Consider the following 25,981-nt stretch of genomic DNA (forward strand, 5'->3'; position numbering starts at 1 on the left):
AATATAAAGAATGTAAGAAGAATCTTAAGAAAGAAATTAGGAAAGCTAAAAGAAGATACGAGGTTGCTTTGGCAAGTAAGGTGAAAATAAATCCAAAGGGTTTCTACAATTATATTAATAGCAAAAGGATAGCGAGGGATAAAATTGGTCCCTTAGAGAATCAGAGTGGACAGCTATGTGTGGAGCCGAAAGGGATGGGGGAGATTTTGAACAATTTCTTTTCTTCGGTATTCACTAAGGAGAAGGATATTGAATTGTGTAAGGTAAGGGAAACAAGTAGGGAAATTATGGAAACTATGGCGATTAAAGAGGAGGAAGTACTGGAGCTTTTAAGGACTATAAAAGTGGATAAATCTCTGGGTCCTGACAGGATATTCCCTAGGACCTTGAGGGAAGTTAGTGTAGAAATAGCAGGGGCTCTGATAGAACTATTTCAAATGTCATTAGAAACGGGGATGGTACCAGGGGATTGGCATATTGCTCATGTGGTTCCATTGTTTAAAAAGGATTCTAAGAGTAAACCTAGCAATTATAGGCCTGTCAGTTTGACGTCAGTGGTGGGTGAATTAATGGAAAGTATTCTTAGAGATAGTATTTATAATTATCTGGATAGACAGGGTCTGATTAGGAACAGTCAACATGGATTTGTGCGTGGAAGGTCATGTTTGACAAATCTTATTGAATTTTTTGAAGAGGTGACTAGGAAAGCTGACAAGGGTAAGGCTGTGAATGTTGTCTAAATGGGCTTCAGTAAGCCCTTTGACAAGGTTCCACACAGAAGGTTAGTTAGGAAGGTTCAATCATTAGGTATCATTAGGTAATTAAGGTAGTAAAATGGATTCAACAGTGGCTGGATGGGAGATTCCAGAGAGTAGTGGTGGATAACTGTTTGTCAGGTTGGAGGCTGGTGACTAGTGGTGTGCCTCAGGGATCTGTACTGGGTCCAATGTTGTTTGTCATATACATTAATGATTTGGATGATGGGGTGGTAAATTGGATTAGTAAGTATGCAGATGATAGTAAGGTAGGTGGCGCTGTGGATAAAGAAGTAGGTTTTCAAAGCTTGCAGAGAGATTTAGGCCAGTTAGAAAAGTGGGCTGAATGATGGCAGATGGAGTTTAATGCTAATTAGTGTGAGGTGCTACCTTTCCGTAGGAATAATCCAAATAGGACATGCATGGTAAATGGTAGGGCATTGAAGAATGCAGTGGAACAGAGTGATCTAGGAATAATGGTACATAGTTCCCTGAAGGCGGAATCTCATGTGGATAGGGTGGTGAAGAAAGCTTTTGGTATGTTGGCCTTTATAAATCAGAGCATTGAGTATAGGAGTTGGGATGTAATGTTAAAATTGTACAAGGCATTGGTGAGGCCAAATTTGGAGTATTGTGTACAGTTCTGGTCACTGAATTATAGGAAAGATGTCAACAAAATAGAGAGAGTACAGAGAAGATTTACTAGACTGTTACCTGGGTTTCAGCACCTAAGTTACAGGGAATTGTTGAACAAGTTAGGTCTTTATTCTTTGGAGTGTAGAAGGTTGAGGGGGTACTTGATAGAGGTATTTAAAATTATGAGGGGGATAGATAGAGTTGATGTGGATAGGCTTTTTCCATTAAGAGTAGGGGAGATTCAAACAAGAGGACATGAGTTGAGAGTTAGGGGGCAAAAGTTTAAGGGCAACACGAGGAGGAATTTCTTTACTCAGAGAGTGGTAGCTGTGTGGAATGAGCTTCCAGTAGAAGTGGTAGAGGCAGGTTTGGTATTGTCATTTAAAGTAAAATTGGATAGATATATGGACAGAAAAGGAATAGAGGGTTATGGGCTGAGTGCGGCTCAGTGGGACTTGGTGAGAGTAAGCATTTGGCATGCACTAGAAGGGCCGAGATGGCCTGTTTCTGTGCTGTAATTGTTATATGGTTATAAAGAGTAAAAAGGAGGTGAGAATTGATATTGGACCACTGGAATAATGTTGGTGAGGTAGTAATGGGGACAAAGAAATAGCAGATGAATTTAATGGGTACTTTGCATTTGTCTTCACTGTGGAAGACACTAGCAGTGTGCCAGAGGTCTGTGAGTGTCAGGGAGCAGGAGTGAGGGCCATTGCTATTACAAAGGAAAAATTGCTCGGCAATCTCAAAGGTCTTAAGGTGGATACGTCACCTGGACCAGATGGACTACATCCCAGAGTCCTGAGAGCGGTTACTGAAGGGATAACAGATGTATTGGTCATGATCTTTCAAGAATCACTTGATTCTGGCATGGTCCTGGAGATTTGGAAGATTGTAAATGTCACTCCACTCTTTAAGAAAGTAGAAAGGCAAAAGAAAGGAAATTATAGGCCAGTTCGCCTCAATTATAACCTCAGTGTCTGGGAAAACATTGAGGTCTATTATTAAGGGTGATGTTTCAAGGTACTTGGAGACTAATGATAACATAAGTCAAAATCAGCATGTTTTCTGAAAAGGGAACTCTTGCCTGTTAAGAGTTTTTTGATGAAGTAACAAGCAGGATGGGCAGAGGAGAGGCTATGGATGTCATTTACTTGGATTTTCGGAAGGCAATTGATAAGGTACCACACATGAGACTGCTTAACAAGATAAAGTCCTATGACGTTACAGGAAAAATACTGGCATGGATATTGGAATGGTGGCCAGGCAGGAGGCAGTGAGTGGAAATAAAAGGGACCTTTTCTGGTTGGCTGGTGATGTTCCTTGGGTCAGTATTGGGACTGCTGCTTTTCACATTATTTGTCAAAGATTCAGATAATGGAATTGATGGCTTAGTGGCAAAGTTTGCGCATGATATGAAGGTAGGTGGAGGGGCAGGTAGTGCTGAGGAAGCAATGCGATTGCAACAGGACCTAGACAAATTGGAAGAATGGGCAAAAAATGGCAGATGGAATACAGAGTTGGGAAATGTATGATAATGCATTTTGGTAAAAGGAACAACAGTGTGGGCTATTATCTAAATGGGGAGAAGGTTCAAACATCAGATGTGCAGAGGGACTTAGAAGTCCTCGTGCAAGGCCCCCAGAAAGTTAATTTACAGGTTGAGTCTATGGTAAAGAAGGCAAATGCAATGTTGGCATTTATTTCAAAGGGAATAGAATATAAAAGCAATGTTGAGCCTTTATAAGACAGTAGTCTGGCCACACAGAGTATTGTCAACAGTTTTGGGCCCCATATCTAAGAAAAGATGTATTGTCATTGGAGAGAGTCCACAGGAGGGTCACAAGGATGATTCTGAGAATGAAGGGATTAACATATGAGGGGCATTTGGCAGCTTTGGGCCTGTACTCACTGGAATTAGGAAGGGGGGGGCGGAGGGGCGAGGATCTCATTGAAACCTACCAAATGTTGAAAGGACTAGATAGGGTGGATGTGGAGAGGATGTTTCCCATGGTGGGGGTATCCAGAACCAGAGGGCACAGCCTCAAACCTGAGGGGCAACCTTTTAGAACAGAGGTAAAGAGGATTTTTTTTAGCCGGAGAGTAGTGAATCTGTGGAATGCTCTACCACAGACTGCAGTGGAGGCCAAGTCCGTGAGTATATTTAAGGTGGAATTCATCATTTCCTGATTGATCAGGGCATCAAAGAATATGGTGAGAAGGCAGGTGTATGGGGTTGAGTGGGATCTGGGATTAGCCATGATGGAATGGTGGAGCAGACTCGATGGGCTGAATGGCCTAATTCTGCTCTTACGTCTTATGGTTTTATGGTGTTATGGGAGGGAGAGGCTGATGTCACAGCCCATGTTGGGCAAGTCCAGTCAGTACTCAGAAAATGCACTTCATACTCCTCATCAGCCTACCGTCCTCCCCTATCTCACTTCAAAAACTGTGAATGGACTCAAGCAATTAAACAGAGCCCTACTGTGCACTGCCATACTGGGCTATTAGACCTCTAGCAAGATTTACTAATGGAGCCACTCAGTCAGTGCCCACCACTGCGAATGCTGGTGTTGCACCTTGCGTGAGTTCAAAAATGATGTTGTTTTTTAAATCAGGATCTCTCACGGAACCCTGGAATTGAGGGACGGCAATTTAGAACAGAGATGAGGAGGGATTACTTCAGCCAGAGAGCAGTGAGTTTGTGAAATTCTTTGCCACATGGCTGTGGAGGCTGAATCATTGAGTATATTTAAAGTGGAGGCTGATAATTTCTTGATTAATCAGGGTGTCAAAATTTGCGGGGAGAAGGCTAGAGAATGAGCTTGAGAGGAAAATAACCCAGTAACAATGGAATGGAGGAACAGATTTAATGAGTTGAGTAAACAAATTCTGCTCCAATGCCTTATGGTTTAATGAGCCTGAGGAACTGACGGGTCATACAGCATCTTTAGAGGGGCCATTTGGTCCAGATGTCCTTCTTAAAACTTTCTATCAATATACTTGTCCAAATATGATTTAAATAGCAACAGCAGCTGATTGATTGTGCGGAGAATTGATTGAGTCTCCTGCTCGCTGGAGGCTTTCTCTCCAACCAAGAAAATCTGCAGATGCTGGAAATCCAAGCAACACACACAAAATGCTGGAGGAACTCAGCAGGTCAGGTGGCTTCTATGGAAAAGAGTACAGTCAACATTTCTGGCCAAAAGCCTTCGGCAGGACTGAAGAAAAAAAAGATGAGGAATAGATTTAAAAGGTGGGGGGGAGGAGAGAGAGAAACATCAGGTGACAGATGAAACCTGGAGGGGGAAGGATGAAGTAAAGAGCTGGGAGGTTGCTTTGACAGGGAGATACAGGGCTGGAGAAGGGGGAATGGGGAATCTGATAGGAGAGGACAAGAGGCCATGGAAGAAAGAAAAAGAGGGGAAGAGCACCAGAGAAAAGCAATGGACAGCCAAGGAAATAAGGTGAGAGAGGGAAAAAGGGACGAGGAATGGTAAAGGAGGGTGGGTGGGGGAGCAATTACCGGAAGTTCAAAAAATCGATGTTCATACCATCAGGAGAGGGTGTTGTTCCTGAGTGAGGCTGAGGTGTTGTTCCTGAGTGAGGCTGCTTGGCAATATGGATGGACACATCAGAAAGGGAATGGAAAGTGGAATTAAAATGGGTGGCCACTGGGAAGAGATGGTGTAATAGGGAAAGGGGAGTTTGAGGGAGAGGGTGTGACATGGAGGAGGATGACTGGGAAGGGGATGATGTGATGGGGAAGGGTTTGCGAGGGGTATGAGGGGACAGGTGTGAGGGTAATGGGTGTAACCAGGAGGTGGATGACTGGGGGAGGGTATGGTGTGATGGGGAAGGGAGTGTGAGGGTATGGGTGTGAAATGGAGGAGAATGCCAGGGAGGGGATGTGAGGGATGGGCTGGTTCAATGATGGTAAGGGAAGGTGGAGAGGAAGTGGGGAAGTCAGTGTGTGGGTTATAGGCCCCACTTCAAATGTGTGGTTCATCTATAGGGTGACCTGGCAAGCGCCCCGGAGCCTGAAGTAGCCACGACACCCATCCTGTACCCTTGGAGGCAGAGGGCCGGAGGAGAGGGACCGGCAAGGGTTCGGCGGGCCTGGGTCATCCCTCCCATCGCCGTCTCCGAAAACAGCAGGAAGATCCCATTCCAGCTGGTGCAGGTGCGCAAAACGGAATTGGGGCCTGGGATCCCCGTCAATTTTGGGACGATCCCCCCATTGGAGCAGAGTCACCTGGTGCATGTGAGATGCAGAATCCAATTCAGGTGCCTGGGTGATTCCAGACACCTTGACAGGTATCAACCCAACATTGCTCCTTCGTCAGGAAAGCTGTCAGCAAATGGGACAAGTGTAACCTGGTATCAGGTCAGCATGGAGGAGTTGGCTGTTTATGACTAGATGGTGGCTGGGACATTCCTGGCCCTCAGTTACAGCCTCATGGACAGGCCTCTCTCTGCAAAGGCTTGAACCCCACCCACCAGAAGACTCCCACCTGGGCAGGGTCTGTGCCCATGTCAGTCCAGCAGAGGATGAAGCAGAGGCTGAAGTGGGGATGGAGAGGTGGAGGGGAGCAGCACCAAGTATGAAGACGGGCATGGGCCACACTGCTGTTGGTCATCGGGCAGTGTCTGATGTCACAACAAGAGGGAGATGCTGGAGTTGTCAGAGAAACAAGGCATTATCAGTGGTGATTGATTCTGTTTGATTTGCCAACAGATTAAATCAGACAAGCTTTCCAGCAAAGTGATCTACAGTATTAAAGGGCCAGGAGTGGATGAGGAGCCCAAGGGAATCTTCACCATTGAGCCAGACACAGGACTGGTCCTTTTGACCACAGTGCTCGACCGGGAAGAGAAGAGCAGTTACAAGGTAGGGGGTGTGAATGGGTGAACGAGAGAGCAGTGTTTCTGCAGATTGGATGTAATAGTGTTGGTCTATTTCACACAGATCAAAGCTTATGCTGTGGGTGAGACGGGAGCCCCGCTGGAAGATCCCACTGATCTGGAGATCATCGTCATCGACCAGAATGATAACCGGCCCATCTTTGACCAGCAGTGTTTTATTGGACATGTGCTTGAGGGATCCGCTCCAGGTCGGTAATGAGGAACTGGTGATCACATAATGAACGAGTTAAACTGCCTTCATTGGATAGGAAGTTCAGAAAAAGGATTGGGACATCATGGTAGAGCTGTAGAAACAACTGTTGAGACATTACCTGAGGGACAGTGTGCAGGTCTGGTTGCCGCACCATAGGGATAATGTGACTGAACTAGAACAGGTGCAGAAAAGCCTCACGAGGATGTTACTGGGACCTGAAGGACAGTGTGCAGGTCTGGTTGCCACACCATAGGGATGATGTGACTGAACTAGAACAGGTGCAGAAAAGCCTCACGAGGATGTTACTGGGACCTGAAGGACAGTGTGCAGGTCTGGTTGCCGCACCATAGGGATGATGTGACTGAACTAGAACAGGTGCAGAAAAGCCTCACGAGGATGTTACTGGGACCTGAAGGACAGTGTGCAGGTCTGGTTGCCACACCATAGGGATGATGTGACTGAACTAGAACAGGTGCAGAAAAGCCTCACGAGGATGTTACTGGGACCTGAAGGACAGTGTGCAGGTCTGGTTGCCACACCATAGGGATGATGTGACTGAACTAGTTCAGGTGCAGAAAAGCCTCACGAGGATGTTACTGGGACCTGAAGGCTTGAGTTATGAGGAGAGGCTGGGAAAGTTTTCCCTGAGGAGAAGGATTATGGAGGATTGTAAAATCATGAGAGGGCAGAGATAAGGTGAGATAAAGTTCAGAGTAAATTTATTAACAAAGTATTTATATGTCACCACATACAACTCTGAGATTCATCTTCTTGCAGACATTCACAATAAACACAAAGAAGTAATAATAGTAAATAAATAAGCAATTAATATCAATAGGATGAGATGATGTGTCTTTGAAAGTGAGTCCATTGTTTGTAGGAACAGTTCAGTGATGGGGTGAGTGAAGTTATCCCCTTTGATTCTGGAGCCTGATGATTGAGGAGCGGGTCTTGGCAGCAGCGGTGAGAAGAGAGTGTGGTCTGGGTGTTGGGGGGCCTTGATGACAGATGCCGCTCCCCTGCATTCACTGTACATGTTTGCAGTGGTGGGGATGGACTGGGCCGTATCCACTACTTTTTGTAGCATGCTCGTATGTCAACTTGGCTCGATAGCTGACTCGACTACCAACCACAGGACTCAGCGGTGAGAAGGCTTCTGTTCATAAGCAATATACATCTAGAGTCAGTATGATTTGGTGTTCAACCAAACAGGAATGTTGGGATGTTCTGATTAATGGAACCCCAATTTGAGCAAATGCTTTATAAATACTGCCCATGCACAATTAACGTTAGCAAGAAATAACAGATTGTACTCTGCATAAAAAGTATAATGAAAATTATTTCTAATTTCAGCTTTATCAAACAATTATTAAGAGAAAGAAAAGAAAAAAAATTAAAAAGGCCCCTTTACAGTTAAACTAGTCTAAGTGGCCAGTGGAGCTCATCTCTTCCAAAAGCTGGGTATAACCATTACTCACAGCTCTGAATTCTCATCACCAAACACCAGTAGAGTTTCCCATCTTGGACTCCTTCATCTTGTGAAGCACTCCTTGGATCAAATCCTACAGGCATCTCTCCCGATCTTCTCTGCCTCTCCCACCAAAAGATCGTGAACCCCAAAAGTCTCTGTCACAAATCTCTATCCACGCAGCTCTTGCTAGAACCTTATCTTAGTTCCACCATCCTGAATGGCTGACACATCATTCCTAAGCTGAATAATTTATCTTTAAAACCAAAACATTCTACCTGCAGGGAACTCTGCTTTTACAGAAAGCTTTGAAAGGAAATACCCCACAGCATAGCAGCAGAAATCTTAACCAGGGCATTACACTCCCCCCACCCCCACCAAAAATAGCTATGTCCTCAAGACTTTGACATTTATTAAACCGTTATTTATTAATCACACAGTATTCAAATTAATTCTGTGATTTCAGGACCCCCAATCTATTTGTAAATGGCAGTAACATATCTCGCTATTGGGATAGACACAGCACTCCCCAGTGTGTCATATGCCAGAATGTCTGGGGGTTTCCCGATTCTCTGAGACCTTATTATCTCATCTTCAGCTTCTTCAGCCTCAGGCACACCTCGTGACTGATCCTGTTTACTTGGGAATGCCTCCCCCTGTCCGTTACTCCGGTGACTCAGGTCCTCCTGTCACCTGAGTGAGCTCAGCTTCATCCCCAATTACATTGGATCTAGTTTCCCCTCACTGTCTATCATCACATCTGCCTGCCAACTGGTAGTCTTCTCCTTTACATCTGGGAGATTCAGGAATCTCTTCATCAAGTCTCGGGGAGCTTGCACTAGGTAACACATGCCACATCCCAATTTCTTCTTCCACTGAGTGAGTGCAGTATTCAATGGTTGAGAACTTTTCAGGTCTTTCTGCTATTTGCCTCTCTGTTCTCCTTCTGTGCAGAGTTCTACTAGGTGTAGGTTCCATGTCATGCTCTGGAGTAGAAGGTGGTTCCGATGGAGAATTTTGACAGGGCCATTCCCATCCTCTGGCTTCACCCAGAAAACTGGCAAATTTGGCATCTGGCTCTCCACTAAGTAAGGTGCAGAGGCCCAACTTATACTTCCCTGGTAGCCCCAATTTCTTATTAAAATTCTGTCTCCATACTGAGAGGTCAAGAGAACCTAATCTTTTGATCATATCTCATCTTGTTTCCTTGATTTTGCTTGGTGACAGAGACCACAGCCAGCTCATAAGCCTTTTGCAGTTCTTCCCTCATGTCAGTCACACTTGGGGTGTGTCTCCTGTGGCAAGTCATTCCTCTTGGTTCCAAAGCATAGATCTAAAGGCAATCTCGCTTCAAGCCTGAGCATCAAATAGTGTGGAAAGTAGTCCCATTCTGTGTACAATTGTAGCAGTGTACCAGATACCTAATACATTGATTCCACTTGTTTTTTTTTTGCTGATATCTCAGATTCCAAGTATATCTAACAATGTCCAGTTGAAGCTTTCAGTCTGGGGATCACCCAGAGGGTGATAGGGCATGGTCCTTGACTTCTTGACTCAAAGCATGCTCAGTAACTCATGTATGGTCTGACTCTCAAAATCCCTTCCCTGATCATGATGTATTCTTCTTGGGGGGTGATAGTCAACAAAATACTTCTCCTATAATACTTTGGCAACTGTAGATGCCCTCTGATCCTTTCTGGGGAAGGCTTGAGCATATCTGGTGTAATGATCAGTGACGACCATAACAGACAAAAAGACATAGGAGAATTAAGCCATTTGGCCTATTGAGTCTGCTTTCTCATTTAATCATGATTGATCCCTTTTTCCCTTCCTTAGTCCCACTCCCTGGCTTTCTCCCCATAACCTTTGATGCTGTAGCTAATCAAGAACCTATCTATCTCCACCTTAAATAGACACAATGACCTGGCCTCCACAGCTGCCTGTGGTAATAATTTCCATAAATTCACCATCCTCTGGCTGAAGAAATTCCTCTACATCTCTGTTTTAAATAGACGCCCCTCAATCCTGAGGCTGTGCCCTCTTGTCCTAGATTCCCCCACCATGGGAAATATCCTCTCCATATCTACTCTATCTAGGCCTTTCAGCATTTGAAAGGTTTCAGTGAGATCCCCTCTCATCCTTCTAAATTCCAGAGAGTACGGGCCCAGAGCCATCAAACGTTCCTCATATGATAACCCTTTCATTCACAGAACCATCCTTGTGAACCTCCTCTGAACCCTCTCCAATACCAGCACATCTTTTCTTAGACAAGGAGCCAAAAACTGTTTACAATACACAAGGCAAGGGCTCAACAGTGCCTTACAAAGCCTCAACATCACATAGAAAACCTACAGCATAATACAGGCCCTTCGGCCCACAAAGTTGTGCCAAACATGTTCCTACCTTAGAAATTACTAGGGTTACCCACAGCCCTGTATTCTTGTAAGCTCCATGTACCTATCCAAAACTCTCTTAAAAGACCCTATCGTATCCGCCTCCACTACCTTTGCTGGCAGCCCATTCCACGCACTCACCACTCTCTCTGTAAAAAAAATTTACCCCTAACATCTCCTCTGTACCTACTCCCTAGCACCTTAAACGTGTGTCCTCTTGTGGCAGCTATTTCAGCCCTGGGAAAAAGCCTCTGACTATCCACACGATTAATGTCTCTCATCATCTTATACACCTCTATCAGGTCACCTCTCATCCTCCGTCACTCCAAGGAGAAAAGGCTGAGTTCACTCAGCCTGTTTTCATAAGGCATGCTCCCCAATCCAGGCAACATCCTTGTAAATCTCCTCTGCACCCTTTCTATGACCTCCACATCCTTCTGGTAGTGAGGTGACCAAAACTGAGCACAGTGGGGTCTGACCAGGGTCCGATATAGCTGCATCATTATCTCTCGGCTGCTAAATTCAATTCGATGATTAATGAAGGCTAACACACCATATACACAAGAAAATCTGCAGATGCTGGAAATTTTAGCAATAAATACAAACTGCCTGCTCTCCATCTTCCTCTGGTGCTCTCCTCCCTCTTTCTTTCTCCCTAAGCCTCCCGTCCCATGATCCTCCCCCTTCTCCAGCTCTGTGACCCTTTTGCAATCAACTTTCCAGCTCTTAGCTTCATCCTTCCCCCTCCTGTCTTCTCCTATCATTTCAGATCTTCCCCTTCCCCTCCCACTTTAAAATCTCTTACTATCTCTTCTTTCAGTTAGTCCTGATGAAGAGTCTCGCCCCGAATCGTCAACTGTACTTCTTCCTATAGATGCTGCCTGGCCTGCTGTGTTCCAACACACTGTATGCCTTCTTAACCACAGAGTCAACCTGTGCAGCTGCTTTGAGCTTCCTATGGACTCGGACCCCAAGATCCCTCTGATCCTCCACACTGCCATTAATACTATATTCTGCCATCATATTTGACTTACCAAAATGAACCACCTCACACTTATCTGGGTTGAACTCCATCAGCCACTTCTCAGTCCAGTCTTGCATGTTATCAATGTATCGCTGTAACCTCTGACAGCCCTCCACACTGTCCACAACATCCCCAACCTTTGTGTCATCAGCAAACTTACTAACCCATCCCTCCACTTCCTCATCCAAGAGAGTAAAGTTGACATTTAATTTCTTCAGAGAATTCCAGCAGGTTTGTTAGGCAAGATTAGTTAACACAAGAGGGCACAGTTTTAAGTTACTTGGAAATAGGTACAGAGGAGATGTCAGGGGCAAGTTTTTTTACGTAGAGGGTTGTGAGTGTGTTGAATGGGCTGCTGGCGATGGTGGTGGAGATGGATATGATAGGTCTTTGAAGAGGCTCCTGGATAAGTACATGGAGCTTTAAAGAATAGAGTGCTAGGGGTAACGCTAGGTAACTTCTAAAATAAGTACATGTTTGGCACAGTATCATGGGCAGAAGGGCCTGTATTGAACTGCAGGGTTTTCTATGTTTCTAAGATTTTCCCTTAAGGAAACCATGCTGACTTCGTCCTATCTTGTCCTGTGTCACCAAATACTCTATAATCTCATCCTTAACAATTGACTCCAACATCTTCCCAACCACTGAGGTCAGGCTAACTGGTCTATAATTTCCTTTTTGCTGCCTTCCTCCTTTCGTAAAGAATTGAGTGGCAAACCAAGGTAGAACATACAAGGTAAATGGTAGGACACTGAGGAGTGCAGTAGACCAGAGGGATCTGGGAATACAGATACAAAATTCCCTAAAAGTGGCATCACAGGTAGATAAGGTTGAAAAGAGATCTTCTGGTACATTGGTCTTTATAAATCAAAGTATTGAGTATAAGAGTTGGAATGTTATGGTGAGGTTATATAAGGCATTAGTGAGCCCGAATTCAGAGTATTGTGTGCAGTTTTGGTCACCTAATTACAGGAAGGATATCAATAAGGTTGAAAGAGTGCAGAGAAGGTTTACAAGGATGTTGCCGGGACTTGAGAAACTGAGTTACAGAGAAAGGTTGAATAGGTTAGGACTTTATTCCCTGGAGCGTAGAGGAGATTTAATAGTGATATATAAAATTATGGGTATAAATAGAATGAATGCAAACAGGCTTTTTCCACTGAGGCTGGGGGATAAAAAACAGAGAACATGGGTTAAGGGTGAAGAGGGAAAAGTTTAAAGGGAACACTGGGGGGTGCTTCTTCACACAGAGAGTGGTGGGAGTGTGGAATGAGCTGCCAGATGAAGTAGTAAACACAGGCTCACTTTTAACATTTAAGAAAAACTTGGACAGGTACATGGATGAGAGGTGCATGGAGGAATATGGGCCAGGTGCAGGACAGTGGGACTAGGCTGAAAAATGGTTCGGCTTAGCCAAGAAGGGCCAAAAGGCCTGTTTCAGTGCTGTAATGTTCTATGCTAGTTTTACCCTAGAAAGGGGCACAAGACAGGGTTGTGCATGGTCACCGCTACTCTTTACATTATATCTGGAACCATCAGCTCAATGCATCAGACAAAATGAAGATATCAGGGGAATTACTATTAAAGGGACAGAGCATAAATTAGCCTGTTATGTGGATGACATTTTGATCTATCTAGGGCAACCAACATACTCTTTACCTAAATTGATGCAATCCTTTGAACAATATGGTCAATTATCAGGATATAAGATCAACATAGATCAAACCCAATTATTTTCATATAACTATAGTCCACCAAGAGAAATTGAAAGTAAGTATCCCTGGGCATGGCACACAGAGTCTTTCAAATATTTGGGCATCATTATGCCAAAAGATTTGGCAAAATTATCAGAATGCAATTATCAGCCTATATATAAAAAATTAAAGAAGATATAACAAGATGGAACCTGATTTCTTTTTTCAGTCTCTGTTCAAGGATTGAATCAATTAAAATGAATATACTGCCCAGACTACTATATCTCTTTCAGACCCTACCAATAAAGATGAATCAAAATCAATTCAATTAATGGAACAAGATGTTATCAAGATATATTTGTCAAGGTAAAAGGCCTAGGGTTCATCTCAAAACTTTGCAATTAGCCATGGAAAAGGGGGGATGGGGCCTACCTTCTCTTAGGGATTATTATTTTGCAGCACAGTTGAGAGCTGTGATATGTTGGTGCGACCCATCATATGACGCTCAATGGAAAAACATTGAGGAGCGGGTACTTCCCATCCCCATACAAGCAATTTTGGCTGATAACAACCTGCAAAGGTACATAAATACTATTGATAACCCATGGGTGAAATTGACTCTTAAAATATGGAAAACTATTATAAAGGAATATAAACTAGATGGAGATATTGCAATTCTTAAATGGTGTGCATATGACTCGGATTTTACACCAAATAAACTTGATGCTAGATTTAAGGACTGGACAGCTAAAGGAATAACAGTTCTTTGCAATACAATGAAAGAAGGAACACTGTTTAGTTTTGAAATGCTTAAAGAGAAACTCTTATTAGAGAAACAAGACTTTTATCGGTATTTACAGATGCAACAACGTGTTAATAGGATGGTTAAGAATGTAACCAAGGCAAGAACATGTTTGATAGAGCTATTTTGAAAAGCATATAATTCAGATAATAGTAGAAGAATCATTTCAAGCATGTATAAGGGTTTGTCAAAACACATTCGACTTCATACATTAAAACAAAATGGGAGAAGGAAGGAGGGATAATTATATCTGAGGAAGAATGGACAACAATATGGAGGTATCAATGGAAGTTCACAGTTCACAGAAATGGAGGGAGTTCGGATGGAAAAACTTGATAAGATATTTTATTACGTCCTCTCAGAAATCTCATTATGATAGTAATCCCCCTGTTTGCTGGAGAAATTGTGAAAATCAAAATGCAAATCATTATCATATTTTTTGGAACTGCCCTATCAAAGACTGTTGGAGGGGGATACACAATGCCCTACAAGACATCTTTAAATGTGAAATACCCTTAGAAAGTAAGACCATATATTTTGGGTATATATCTCAAGAATGGTTGAAAAGAGATAAATATTTAATAAATATACTGTTGGTAAAAAGACTCTTACTAGGAAATGGTTATCACAGGAGAGCCCAACCTTAAATGCATGGATGGAAATTACAATGGACATTTACAAAATGGAGAAGATAACAGCATCTGTTAATCATAAGTTGATTCGTACTGGGAAAAATGGTTTAACTACATAACACCTCATTGGCCTGATTTTATTCCCACAAATCAATGAATATGTTGTAAAAAAAAGATCACTCTCTACTTGTACATAGTTTTCTCCTTTCTCTTGTTCTTTCTTTCCTCTCTTTTCGTGGAGATTACGTGGAGATTTGTGGCATATATGACTATATGATATATATGTACAATATCTGAAATACGTCTTATGGAAATGTTTGCTTGATAATGAACTTCAATAAAAAATAAATTACAAAAAAAAAGAACAAAGGCGCCTGGCAATACAGGCAGATAATTCATTGAAGGTGGCATCGCAGGTAGTTAGGGTTGTAAAGAAAGTTTTTGGCACATTGCCCTTCATAATTCAATGTATTAAATACAGGAAATGGGATGTTATGTTGATGAGGCCTAATTTGGAGTATTGTGGGTAGTTTTGGTTAACTACTAACAGGAAAAATGAAACAAAGTTGAAAGAGCGCAGCAAAAATTTACAAGGATGTTACCAGATCTCAAGGACACTGAGTTATAAGGAAAGATTGAATAGGTTAGGTTCCTCAGAATGTATAAGTTTGAGAGGAGATTTGACAGAGGAATACAAAATTCTGAGGGGTATAGATAGGGTAAATGCCAGCAAGCTTTTTCCATTGAGATTGGGTGGGACTACAACCAGAAGTCATGGGTTAAGAGTGAAAGGTGTATAGTTTAAGGGGAACATGGGAAACTTCTTCACTTGTGAGAATGTGGAATGAGTTGCCAGCACAAGTGATGCCTGTGAGCTCGATTTCAATTTTTAAGAGAAGTTGGGTAAGTACATTGATTGTAGGGGTATGGAGAGTTATGGTCCTGGTGCAGGTCGATGGGAGTAGGCCATTTAAATGGTTTTAGCATGGATTAGATGGGCTGAAGGCCCGTTTCTATGCTGAACTTCTCTATTGCTGTACCCAGTTCTGCTTAACACCATGTAGTAGATGTAAACAACTGTATCTAGGACAGCTGACCACTATGTGAAACCATAACATATAGGAGCAGAATTAGATCATTTGGCCAATTGGATCTGCTCCACCATTTCATCATGGCTGATCCATTTTCCCCCTCAGTCCCAATCTCCTGTCTTCTCCCTGTGTCTTACTATACCCTGACCAATCAAAACTCAAAATTCTATTAAACTCTGCCTTAAATATACCGAAGGACCTTGCTTTCACATCTGTCTGTTGGCAATGAATTCCACAAATTCACCACTTTCTGGCTAAAAAAATTCCTCCTTTTCTCCATTCTACAAGGATGCCCCTAGACTTCCACCTTAGGAAACATCCTCCTTACATCCACTTTATTGAGCCTTTTCAACATTCGATAGATTTCAATAGGTGACCCCTCTTTCTTCTAAATTCCAGTGTATACAAGTCCAGAGCCATTAAATGCTCTTCACATGACAAGCCATTCAATCCTGGAATAATGGAATTTTTATTCCAGTCAGAAAATTGTTTACCCTTTTATTTCTTCTACCAAAGTGCATTATCATTCACTTCCCAACACTTCCCATCTGCCACTTCTTTGCCCATTCTCTTAATCTACCTCAGTCCTTTTGTAGCTGTTCTACCTCCTCAAAATGACCTGCTCCTCCAACTATCTTTGTACCATCCATGAACTTTGCAACAAAGCCATCAAGTCTGTTGATCCAAGTCATTGACATGTAATGTAAAAACACAGACCACTGAGGAACAACACTAATCACTGGCAGCTAACCAGAAAATGCTCCCTTTATTCCCACTCTTTGCCTTCTGCCAATCAGCAACTGCCCTATCTGTGCTAGTATCTTTCCCGTAATACCATGGGCTCTTAACTTGTGAAGCTACCTCATGAGTGGCACCTTGTCAAAGGCCTTCTGGAAATCCAAGTATACCAATGATTCTCCTTTGTCTACCAAGAATTCCAACAGATCTTTCTGGCAAGATTTTTCCTTGAGGAAACCCTGCTGACTGTGGCCTATTTTATCGTGTGCCTTCAAGTGCCCTGAGACCTCACCCTTAATAATTGACCCCAATATCTTCCCAACCACTGAGGTCAGAATAACTGGCCTATAGTTTCCTTTCTGCTGCCTCTCTCCCTTCCTGAAGAGTGGAGTGACATTTGTAATTTTCCAGTCTTCCAGAACCATTGCAGAATTTTGTGATTCTTGAAAGATCATTACTACTGCCTCCACAATCGCTTCAGCAACCTCTTTCAGAACTCTGGGGTGTACACAATCTGGTCCAGGTGTGGTGAGTGTGAACGACTGTACCCAGGATTGGTGTGCAGTGCTCAGGTAGGATGGGCTGTCTGCTAACAGAAATATTTGGGATGTTGCAGGCACACTGGTGATGCAAGTGTCTGCATCGGATGCTGACGACCCTCAGACTGACAACGCTGCTCTGGGTTACTCTATCGTGGGTGACGGGAAAGGAATTTTCCGCATTGATCCAGTGACTGGGGAGATCCGCACAGTTGGAATAGGATTGGATCGGGAGGTGAGGAATCTTAGAATATAGAAATCTACAGCACATTATAGGCCCTTAGGCTTACAATGTTGTGCCGACTGTGTAACCTATTCTAAAAACTGTTCACAAAGCCTTGGGATTTTCCTTAATCCTACTCACCAAGCCCTTCTCATGGCCCCTTCTGGCTCTCCTAATTTCATTTTTAAACTCCTTCCTGGCAGCCTTGTAATTTTCTGGAACTCTAACAGTACCTAGTTTCTTGAACCTTTCGTAAGCTTTTCTTTTCTTCTTAACTAGATTTTCTACATCCTTTGCACACCATGGGTTCTTTAAGCCTACCATCCTTTCCCTGCCTCAATGGAACATACCTATGCAGAATGCCATGCAAATGTTCCCTGAATATTTGCCACATTTCTGTTGTGGTTTCCCTGAGAACATCTGCTCCCAATTGATGTTCCCAAGATCCTGTCTAATAGCATTGTATTTCTGCCTGCCCCAATTAAATGTTTTCCCAAATTGTCTATTCCTATACTTCTCCAATGCTATGGTAAAGGAGACAGAATTATGATCACTATCTCCAAAATGCTCTCCCACTGAGAGATCTGACACCTGACCAGGTTCATTTCCCAATACCATATTGTGTCAGGAAACCCTTCTGAACACACCGAATAAGCTCCACCCGATCTAAACTCCTTGCACTAAGGAGATGACAATCAATTTTAGGGAAGTTAAAATCACTCATTACAACAACCCTATTTTTATTGCACCGTTCCAGAATCTGCCTCCTTAGCTGCCCCTCGATGTCTCTGTTACTATTGGGGGTCTATAAAAACACCCAGTAGAGTTATTGCCCCCTTTCTGTTTCTGAATTCCACCCACAATAGCTCAGTAGACAATCCCTCCATGACTTCCTCCTTTTCTGCAGCTGTGATACTATCCCTGATCAGCAATGCCCCTCCCCCACCTCTTGCCTCCCTCCCTGTCCCTTTTGAAACATCTAAAGCCTGGCACATTCAACAGCCATTATTGCCCTTGAGACATCCAAGTCTCTGTAATGGTCACAACATCATAGTTCTACATATTGATCCACACTCTGTTCATCCACCTTGCTTAAGATACTCCTTGCGTTAAAATAGACACATCTCAAACCATTCAGTTGAGTGGATCTTTGCTCTGTCATCTGCCCATCCTTCTTCACAAACTCCCTACAAGCTCTCTTCTTGTGTGTCAACTGCCCCATCCTTTGCCTCTTCACTTCAGTTCCCAGACCCCTTCAAATCTACTTTAAACCCTCCCCAATAGCATAAGCAAACGTCTCTCCCAGGATATTGGTTTCCCTCCAGTTCAGCGGCAACCCATCCCACTTGTACAGGTCACTCCTTCTCCAGGAAAGGTTCCAATGATCCAAAAACTGTCCTCTGCACCATCCCCTCAGCCACTCACTCATCTGCAGTATCTTCCTGTTCTGACCTTCCCCGACTGGTTGCACCGGGAGTAATCTGGATATTACCACCTTGGAGGTCCTTCCTAACTCCCTAAACTTACTGATTAGGACCTCTACCCCTCTCCTGCCTATGTTATTGGTACCAACATGTACCACAACTTCTGGCTGCCCACCCTCCCCTTCAAGAATTTTCTACAACTGTTCAGAGACATCCTGGACCTGAGCACCCGGGAGGTGACGCACTATCCTGGCACCTCTTTTGCTGCTTCAGAATCTCCTGTCTGCCCCCCTAAATATTGAGTCCCCTATGATTATTGTTCCATCTGACTTCACCCTACCTTCTGAGGCTTAGAGCTGACCACAGTGCTATTGGTCTGGCTGCTGCTGCCTTGCCCAGATAGGTCATCCCCCTCCTCAGTATCCAAAGGGGTATTATACCTGTTGCTGTGGGGAATGGCCACAGGGGGACCCTGCACTGTCCCTTTACCTCCCTTTACCTCTCTCAGTGTTCACCCATCTCCTCCCTGAATTCTGCACTCTGGGTGTAACCACCTGTTCAAAAGTCATACGTTTTAAATGCTCTGCCTCCCGGTTGACCTAAGTTCATCCAACTCCAGCTCCAGCTCCTTAATGCGGTCTTTCATAAGCTGGAGTTGGCTGCACTTCCCGCAGGTGTAGTCATCAGGGATCCATGAATTCCCAGATCCCTCAGGAAGAGCACTCCACTGCCATATCTGCCATCCTGCCTGCACTGTACAATAGGCAACCAAGACCAAATCTTCTAACCTGTGTTTTTGGCCTCAGCCTCTTCTCAACGAAGCTCCTTGAGCCAAAGCCTGACACTCCCACTCTCACCCCAGGACCACTCTCAACAATGGCCACCCCACTTGTCCCTTCTGTACTTTTTATTTACTTCAAAGTGCTCTGTTCCTGCCGCTGATTGGGCCTTCAGAATATCCAGATGCCCACAAGGCTCTGCTTTTATTCAAGCTTCGCCAACCTGAGAGGAACCTCCTCAAAGTGCTCTGTTCCTGCCGCTGACTGGGCATCCGGAAAGAGTTCACAAGAGCCTAGTTTGTACAAGAGATGACAGGAGCCCTGTGTGCTGGGGTGGAGATGGTGGTCTGGGGCTGGGGTTGGTGGTTTAAGGTTGTTGACGATTTTGGTGACAGTCAGAGGAGATACTGGGATTGATGGTGAAGTTTGGGTTGGTGTGGTATTCAGATTGGTGGTGGGATTGGAGTGACAGTGGTGTCGGTGACGGGGTTGGGGTTAGAGGTGGTGTTGGGACTGTGGTTTGGGGTGGTGGTGATTTGGTTGATGTTGGCAATGGGGACAGGGGTCCATGGTGGTACTGGGATTGTGATTTGGGATGGGTTTCATTTGGGGTGGGGGATAGCAATCTGGTTGGTGTTGGTGATGGGGGCAGGAGTCCATGGTGGTATTGGGATTGTGATTTGAGATGGCTTTTATTTGGGGTGGGGGATAGCGATCTGGTTGGTGTTGGTGATGGGGGCAGGAGTCCATGGTGGTATTGGGATTGTGATTTGAGATGGCTTTTATTTGGGGTGGGGGATAGCGATCTGGTTGGTGTTGGTGATGGGGGCAGGAGTCCATGGTGGTATTGGGATTGTGATTTGGGTGGGGTTGATGGTGGTGTTGAGATTAATTGGATGTGGAGTTGATGGTGGTGTAGATGTTGGGGTTGGTGGGTAGAGTTACTGATGGTACTCCCTCTTACCTGTTAGAAAGAGTGGGCCGTCTCAATCAGAGCCGTGACCTGACTGATGAAGGGTGTGGATAGTTGGATTTGACAGAAAATAACAGTGAAGAGTAATGGAGTGGGTGGTTGGAATCTGGACTCACTGTCTGAAGGTGTGCTGGAGGCAGCTTCCTCTGTGGCCAGGAGAGAACTGGATAAACACAGGGTGCAGAACAGATGAGAAGATGGCGGGGTATGGAAGTAGGGAGCTGACATGGACACAATGGGTCAAGGGTACTCTCCTGTCTTGTAATCAATACGGAAAGACAGGAACTGAGGAAAAGGAGAGACCCATTCAGAGAAGTTAAAATGCTGCGACTGGTGGAGAGCAGAGGGCCAGGGAGTTTGTGAATTTATAAGTATTGAGCAACAAAACTGGGATGATAATTCAAAGTTCAAAGTACATTTATTATCAACATTTTATGCATTATCCATCTTTTGAGATTAGTCTCCTAACATGCAGCCACAAAACAAAGACACCCAAAAAATCCATATATGTCCAAATATGTATGTATTGTGTGTGTGAGTATGAGTGTGTGTGTATGTGTGTTCTGTGAGTATGTATTGTGTGTATATGTATGTGTATGTGTATGTGTGTGTGTGTGTGTGTGTATATATAACATATATAGTTATATATAAACTGTCTAACACCCAAGGTGCAGAGATTAAAAACCACATCATGCCCATTAAAAAGAATCCATAACAAAATAGAAGAGTAAAACAACCCGTAGAAAAGACTGTTGAAGACCCAATATGCAATGAGAAAAAATTGTCATACAAACAGTAACCGCAAGTGAATAATGTTTCTGAACTGAATTCTGCAGAGATTCCCTTTATCAGCACAGAGCCAGTAAATGTAATGGAGCAGCAATAATCTGAACTGCCCTGTACCTCGCCTCAGGCCTTGACAGCCTGACCTTTTCAATATGGCCAGGCAGTTAACTCTCCATCTGAACATGAGGTTCTGCTGCTCCGAGCAGCAATCTGAACCAGCCTGTACCTCGTCTTGGACCTCGACATCCTTACCTTTTCAAACTGGCTGGCTTGGCGCCAGGGCCGGATTAAGCTAGTGCGGGGCCTGTAGCATATGTTATAAAGGGGCCCTAAATTTTTTTAATGCACATAAGTATTAAAACATAAATTATTTTCTTGCATAAAGTAATTCAATTTTTTCATTTGCTATACAGCTAGATAACATGACAAATGTCTGACACTTCAGTAATAGTTAACTTACATGTAGGTATCAGTTTCAAATGTCAAAGGTAACAAAACTACAATTTAAAAGTTACATTTTCTAGATTTAGCATGAGCTAATTTGTTGATGATACAGGAAATGTCTATTTCATGCAGAAGTTCATGTTCACTGCTCATTAGAGTGAGATTGTTCAATCCGTTTTGACCCATGGTGATCCTTAGTTCATTGTTAATCCTTTTCAGTTTTGAAAATGAGCGTTCTCCACTGCAGTTGGTAACCATGAGTGACAAATAGATGCACAAGGCATTTTCTACATTTGGAAAACATGACTCCAAAGAATTGTCAGTTATCAAACAGTACAACTGTAACTCTACAAGGTCTTGTTGGGTGCCAACATGAGAAGCAAGATCAGTTTTCAACAGTTCAGTAAACTGCACAAATTCTTCATCAAGATGTTCTTCCAGATCTTCCGGATATGATTTAATAAGATTTGATGACCTCTTTACGATCTCTTCAGGTGTAACCAACGGTAACTGATGAAGGAATCCAAAAACACCATTCACCTTTAGATAAGCTTTCTGCCTTTTTGACAGGGCAGAAAGTAAGCTGTCAATAATGGCAAGAAATGTTCAGCTTTTAAACTTCTGAGAAGGCGTTTGAGGTTCAACAAGTGGATCAAAAGTGCTGGAACCACTGAAATCGTACGCACAATTTTGCTTGTGTTTTCTTCAAGTTTGCTGTTGATAATCTTCACACTTAGTCAGATCCTTGGCTTTTTGCTCAATGTCTGAAAAAAGTAGACCACATAGCTTGAATAAATCAATGCAAGGATTCATAGAGTGCACAAGCTGTGTTCAAGTCTAGGCCAGAAGATTGCAAAGAGAACTGGTCATTTGAAAACACTGTAATATTTGATCCCACAATATGACCATTATTCCTGGTTCCAACTTCATGGTTGAAAGTAGTCCACGAGCCTGTTGTCAAACTCTGCCTTCTGATTATTATTATTTGAAATGTCATCCAAGACTTTGTTTTGTTGTATCTGCATGAGCTGACCACCTGGTATCTGAGATTCTTTTCACAACGGGCAAATGAGCGCCACCATCAGATAATGCAGCAGAAAGGAGATCCCACCGATAAGCAGAAGCAGAAAAATATATGTACAGGCTTTCTACAAACTGAAAGAAAATTAATGCTTCTTGACAACATTCAGCAGCACATTTTCCAACCAAATTTGGCGAATGTGCAAAGCATGGAATGTAATCCGCAAACTCGTGCTTAATTCGTGCTTGTAAGCCATTATACTTGCCACTCATGTTGCTGGCATTGTCATAACTTTGACCACAGCAGTCTTTTATATCATATAATTTTCCTTTAAAATGTCAAGTAAACTTTGAGCGAGCTGTTCAACACTATGACCTTCAATATCCAAAAACTTCACAAATCTTTCAACTGGTCCAGACAGCAAAACATAGCGCATGGTCAAAATCAGCTGGTCCACGTTAGGTATATCTGGAGTAGAATCCAATGAAACAGAATAATACTTGTATTTCTTTACTTCACCGATAATGTGATCCAGTACGCTGGATCCAATCAGATTGATGAATTCCTCACATATTGTTTTACATAAGTATGATTTATGTCCCCTTCCTTTGTTTGCATGAGCATTTATACGCTCTGCCAGAAAAGGGTCAAAATTGGCCAGTAATTCTAACAACCCCAAGTAATTTCCATTATGAGGAGAGCCAACATTTTCATCACTACCATGAAATGAAAGGCCTCGTTCTGCTAAAAACTTCAGAACTTCAATTATTTGGTCTAGAAGTGTACGCTAATCCTTTTGTTCAGTCTCCATTTTTTTCACAAGGTGGGAATCGACATGTTTAGCTTTGTTTTTGTGCATCAACAATGAAAATAAAGCTTGTCTATGTGACTCATTTCAATTGGGAAATACAGGTTGAAACTCACAGTCTAATCCGATCCTGTATGTTCCTGAGCTGGTTTGGACTACTTAAAATCAGGAAAAAATGAGGAATCGTGAACTGGGTCACATAAAACTGTTGCATCGCACCTCCCTTGTTGCAGGCTCACCGCGGTGGCGCACCCTCCAGCAGCGTAACAGTGCACACTGCAGCGGAGAGTGTGGGAGATAGTACAAAGATCACCATGACACAGCAAGCAGCCAGTAGACGCCTGCACACACATATCGTGCAGCATGCAGCTCCCCTGACATGAAAACAACAGTGTTGCCAAATCGTCATGAGAATACAGTGAGATGCCGATTTTACCAGACTGCAGCTTGCAAGCGTTTAGTGTGGGGCCCTCGAAAATGTGAGACCCGTAGCACAGCTCCTTTTGCTACTGAGTTAATCCGGCATTGCTGGCGCTTAAATCTCTGTCTGAACAACAGGTTCTGCCACTTGGATATGGAGATCTTCACCAACTTGTCAGCCTGTAAATCTCCATCCGAGCATTGTGTTTACTCATGTCGATACACTCTGGGGCCTGGACCCCGCGTTTTCAATTTGGCCTGTGCCCAACCTCTCGCACTCTTTCATGCTTTTGGCAATGGGCCCACTGCCTTTCCTTGCCTCAGTTCTGCCTCCAGGTTCAATGGGAAGTTACAGACTATTACTTCTGATGAGCATTTGCCAGAAAAAGTGGGGTTAATAAGGTATTATTTTGCTATCCTTGATTCATTAGCTACCAGCCAGAAGTCACTGAAGTTCACCAGCACCATCTTAAATGAGAAGTTTAAGCTGGAGAGGTTGTAGAGATAGGATTGAGATGTTGGAAGATCAGGAAATGACATGTTTGGAGATGGGAAATGGGGAGCTAGAGAGGCAGGAACAGGGAGGTCGGAGAGGAAAGGTCATCAGCATTAGAGAGATGGGATCAAGGAGTCAGGCAAGAAGAGAACTGGAGAGTTTAGAGATGCTGGGAGTTTGGAGTTTGAAGAGATGGAACTAGGGTTTCCAGAGGTGGAATGGGGAGAAGAATATGGTGGGCAGATATTATTATCTAGGTGCCCATTGAGTCTGTTGGGTTTTTCAGCTCCTGAAGTCTCTCGACCTGTTCCTGTAATAACATCAGGAAAATGATAAGTGGGTCAGGCAGCATCTCTGGAGAGAGGATCTAAGTTAACATTGCAGGTCCGTGATCTTTGGACAGTTCAGAGAATGTTGTTCCTGTGTCTGCAGAATATTTCAGTGTACAACCTGACTCTGCAAGTGGCAGACCTGGCTGGTAAAGGACTCTCCACCACAGCTACAGCCTCAATCTTCATCGATGATGTCAACGACAACCCCCCAGAGTTCACCCAGACTGAGGTTGGTGGAATTAGTGTCTGTCATTGTAGTGACCATTCAGAAATATGGGCAGAATCACTGTGAAAGTCAAGGTGGAAGGTCAAGATGTGATCAGGCTGGGTTTGGAACAGGATGGTGCTCCTGGATGCTCTGGACTGTCTGAGGCTTCTTGGCATCATCACTGGGCCCCATGCTGGGTGCTGATCCTGCCAAATCTCACAGTGCTAGTTAACTGCAGGGCCTGAACCTTGACTCAGTCAATGCCCAAAGATAGTTGGGTCTGACCCAGTAAATCCATAGGGACGCTGGGTCTGTCTAAGTTGATGCTGCTGGGTCTCCTTGAAGAAGCTTCAATCCAACGTCCAGTCCTCGTTCCGTCTCTGGGTCTAGTCCCAGGCGCCTGGTACCGGACTAGGCGTGTGACTGGGCTATGGGTATGTTGCCATCTCACCTTCAGGCAGAGTAATCCCAGTCCCAGGCAGCCATGATGTTTGGAACAACACACACAAAATGCTGGGGATCTCAGCAGATCAGTCAGTTTCAATGATGGGGAACAGTCAATGTCATGAGCTGAGTCCTTTCACCAGTTTTCAGCAGGGTCTTGGCCCATAACATTGTCGGTATTCCCCTCCATTGATGCTGTCAAGCACCTTCACTGTTTGCCACATAAGGGAGGATTTCCTGCTGGTCACCCATTTCAATTCAACTTCCTATTCCCAATCTGGCATGATGGTCCTCTGCTGCTATGATGAGGCCACACTCAGATTGGAGAAGCAACATCTAATATTGTATCTGTCTATACTCCAACTTGATGGCACCAACGTTGACTTCTCTAACTTCTGGTAATTTCTACCCCTTCCCCCTTCTCTCTTTCCTGCTTCTTATTCTGGCTTCCTACTCGCCCCTTCCCTTCTCCCCACAGCCCATATTTACCAAACCCAACTCCACAGCCCACAGCTGGAGTCACCTCCCTTTGGCTGCCTTTCTCCTTCCTTTTCTCTCATGGTCCACTCTCCTCTCCCATCAGATTCCAACTTCTTCACCCTTTACCTTTTCTACCTATCACCTCCCAGCTTCATATTTCATTACCCCTGCTCCATACCCACCTTTCTGCTCACTTGGTCTCACCTATCACTTATGGGATTGTACTCCAACCCCCCTCCCACCTTGTTATTA

The 25,981-nt window shown here is 43.8% G+C and overlaps 1 protein-coding gene across 1 annotated transcript in view; it reads left to right on the forward strand.

Annotated features, from left to right (window-relative positions):
- Positions 1 to 25,981, forward strand: part of cdh15 (cadherin 15, type 1, M-cadherin (myotubule)) — a 164,834-nt gene that overhangs the window by 87,481 nt on the left and 51,372 nt on the right. Inside the window, exons 4-8 of the mRNA XM_059992445.1 lie at positions 5,407 to 5,574; positions 6,130 to 6,282; positions 6,361 to 6,505; positions 16,969 to 17,126; positions 24,698 to 24,826. Of these exons, the coding sequence (XP_059848428.1) occupies positions 5,407 to 5,574; positions 6,130 to 6,282; positions 6,361 to 6,505; positions 16,969 to 17,126; positions 24,698 to 24,826 (753 nt within the window). The remainder of the gene's footprint in view (positions 1 to 5,406; positions 5,575 to 6,129; positions 6,283 to 6,360; positions 6,506 to 16,968; positions 17,127 to 24,697; positions 24,827 to 25,981) is intronic.

This window comes from Hypanus sabinus, chromosome 17 (assembly GCF_030144855.1).
Source record: "Hypanus sabinus isolate sHypSab1 chromosome 17, sHypSab1.hap1, whole genome shotgun sequence".
Classification (NCBI taxonomy): Eukaryota; Metazoa; Chordata; class Chondrichthyes; order Myliobatiformes; family Dasyatidae; genus Hypanus; species Hypanus sabinus.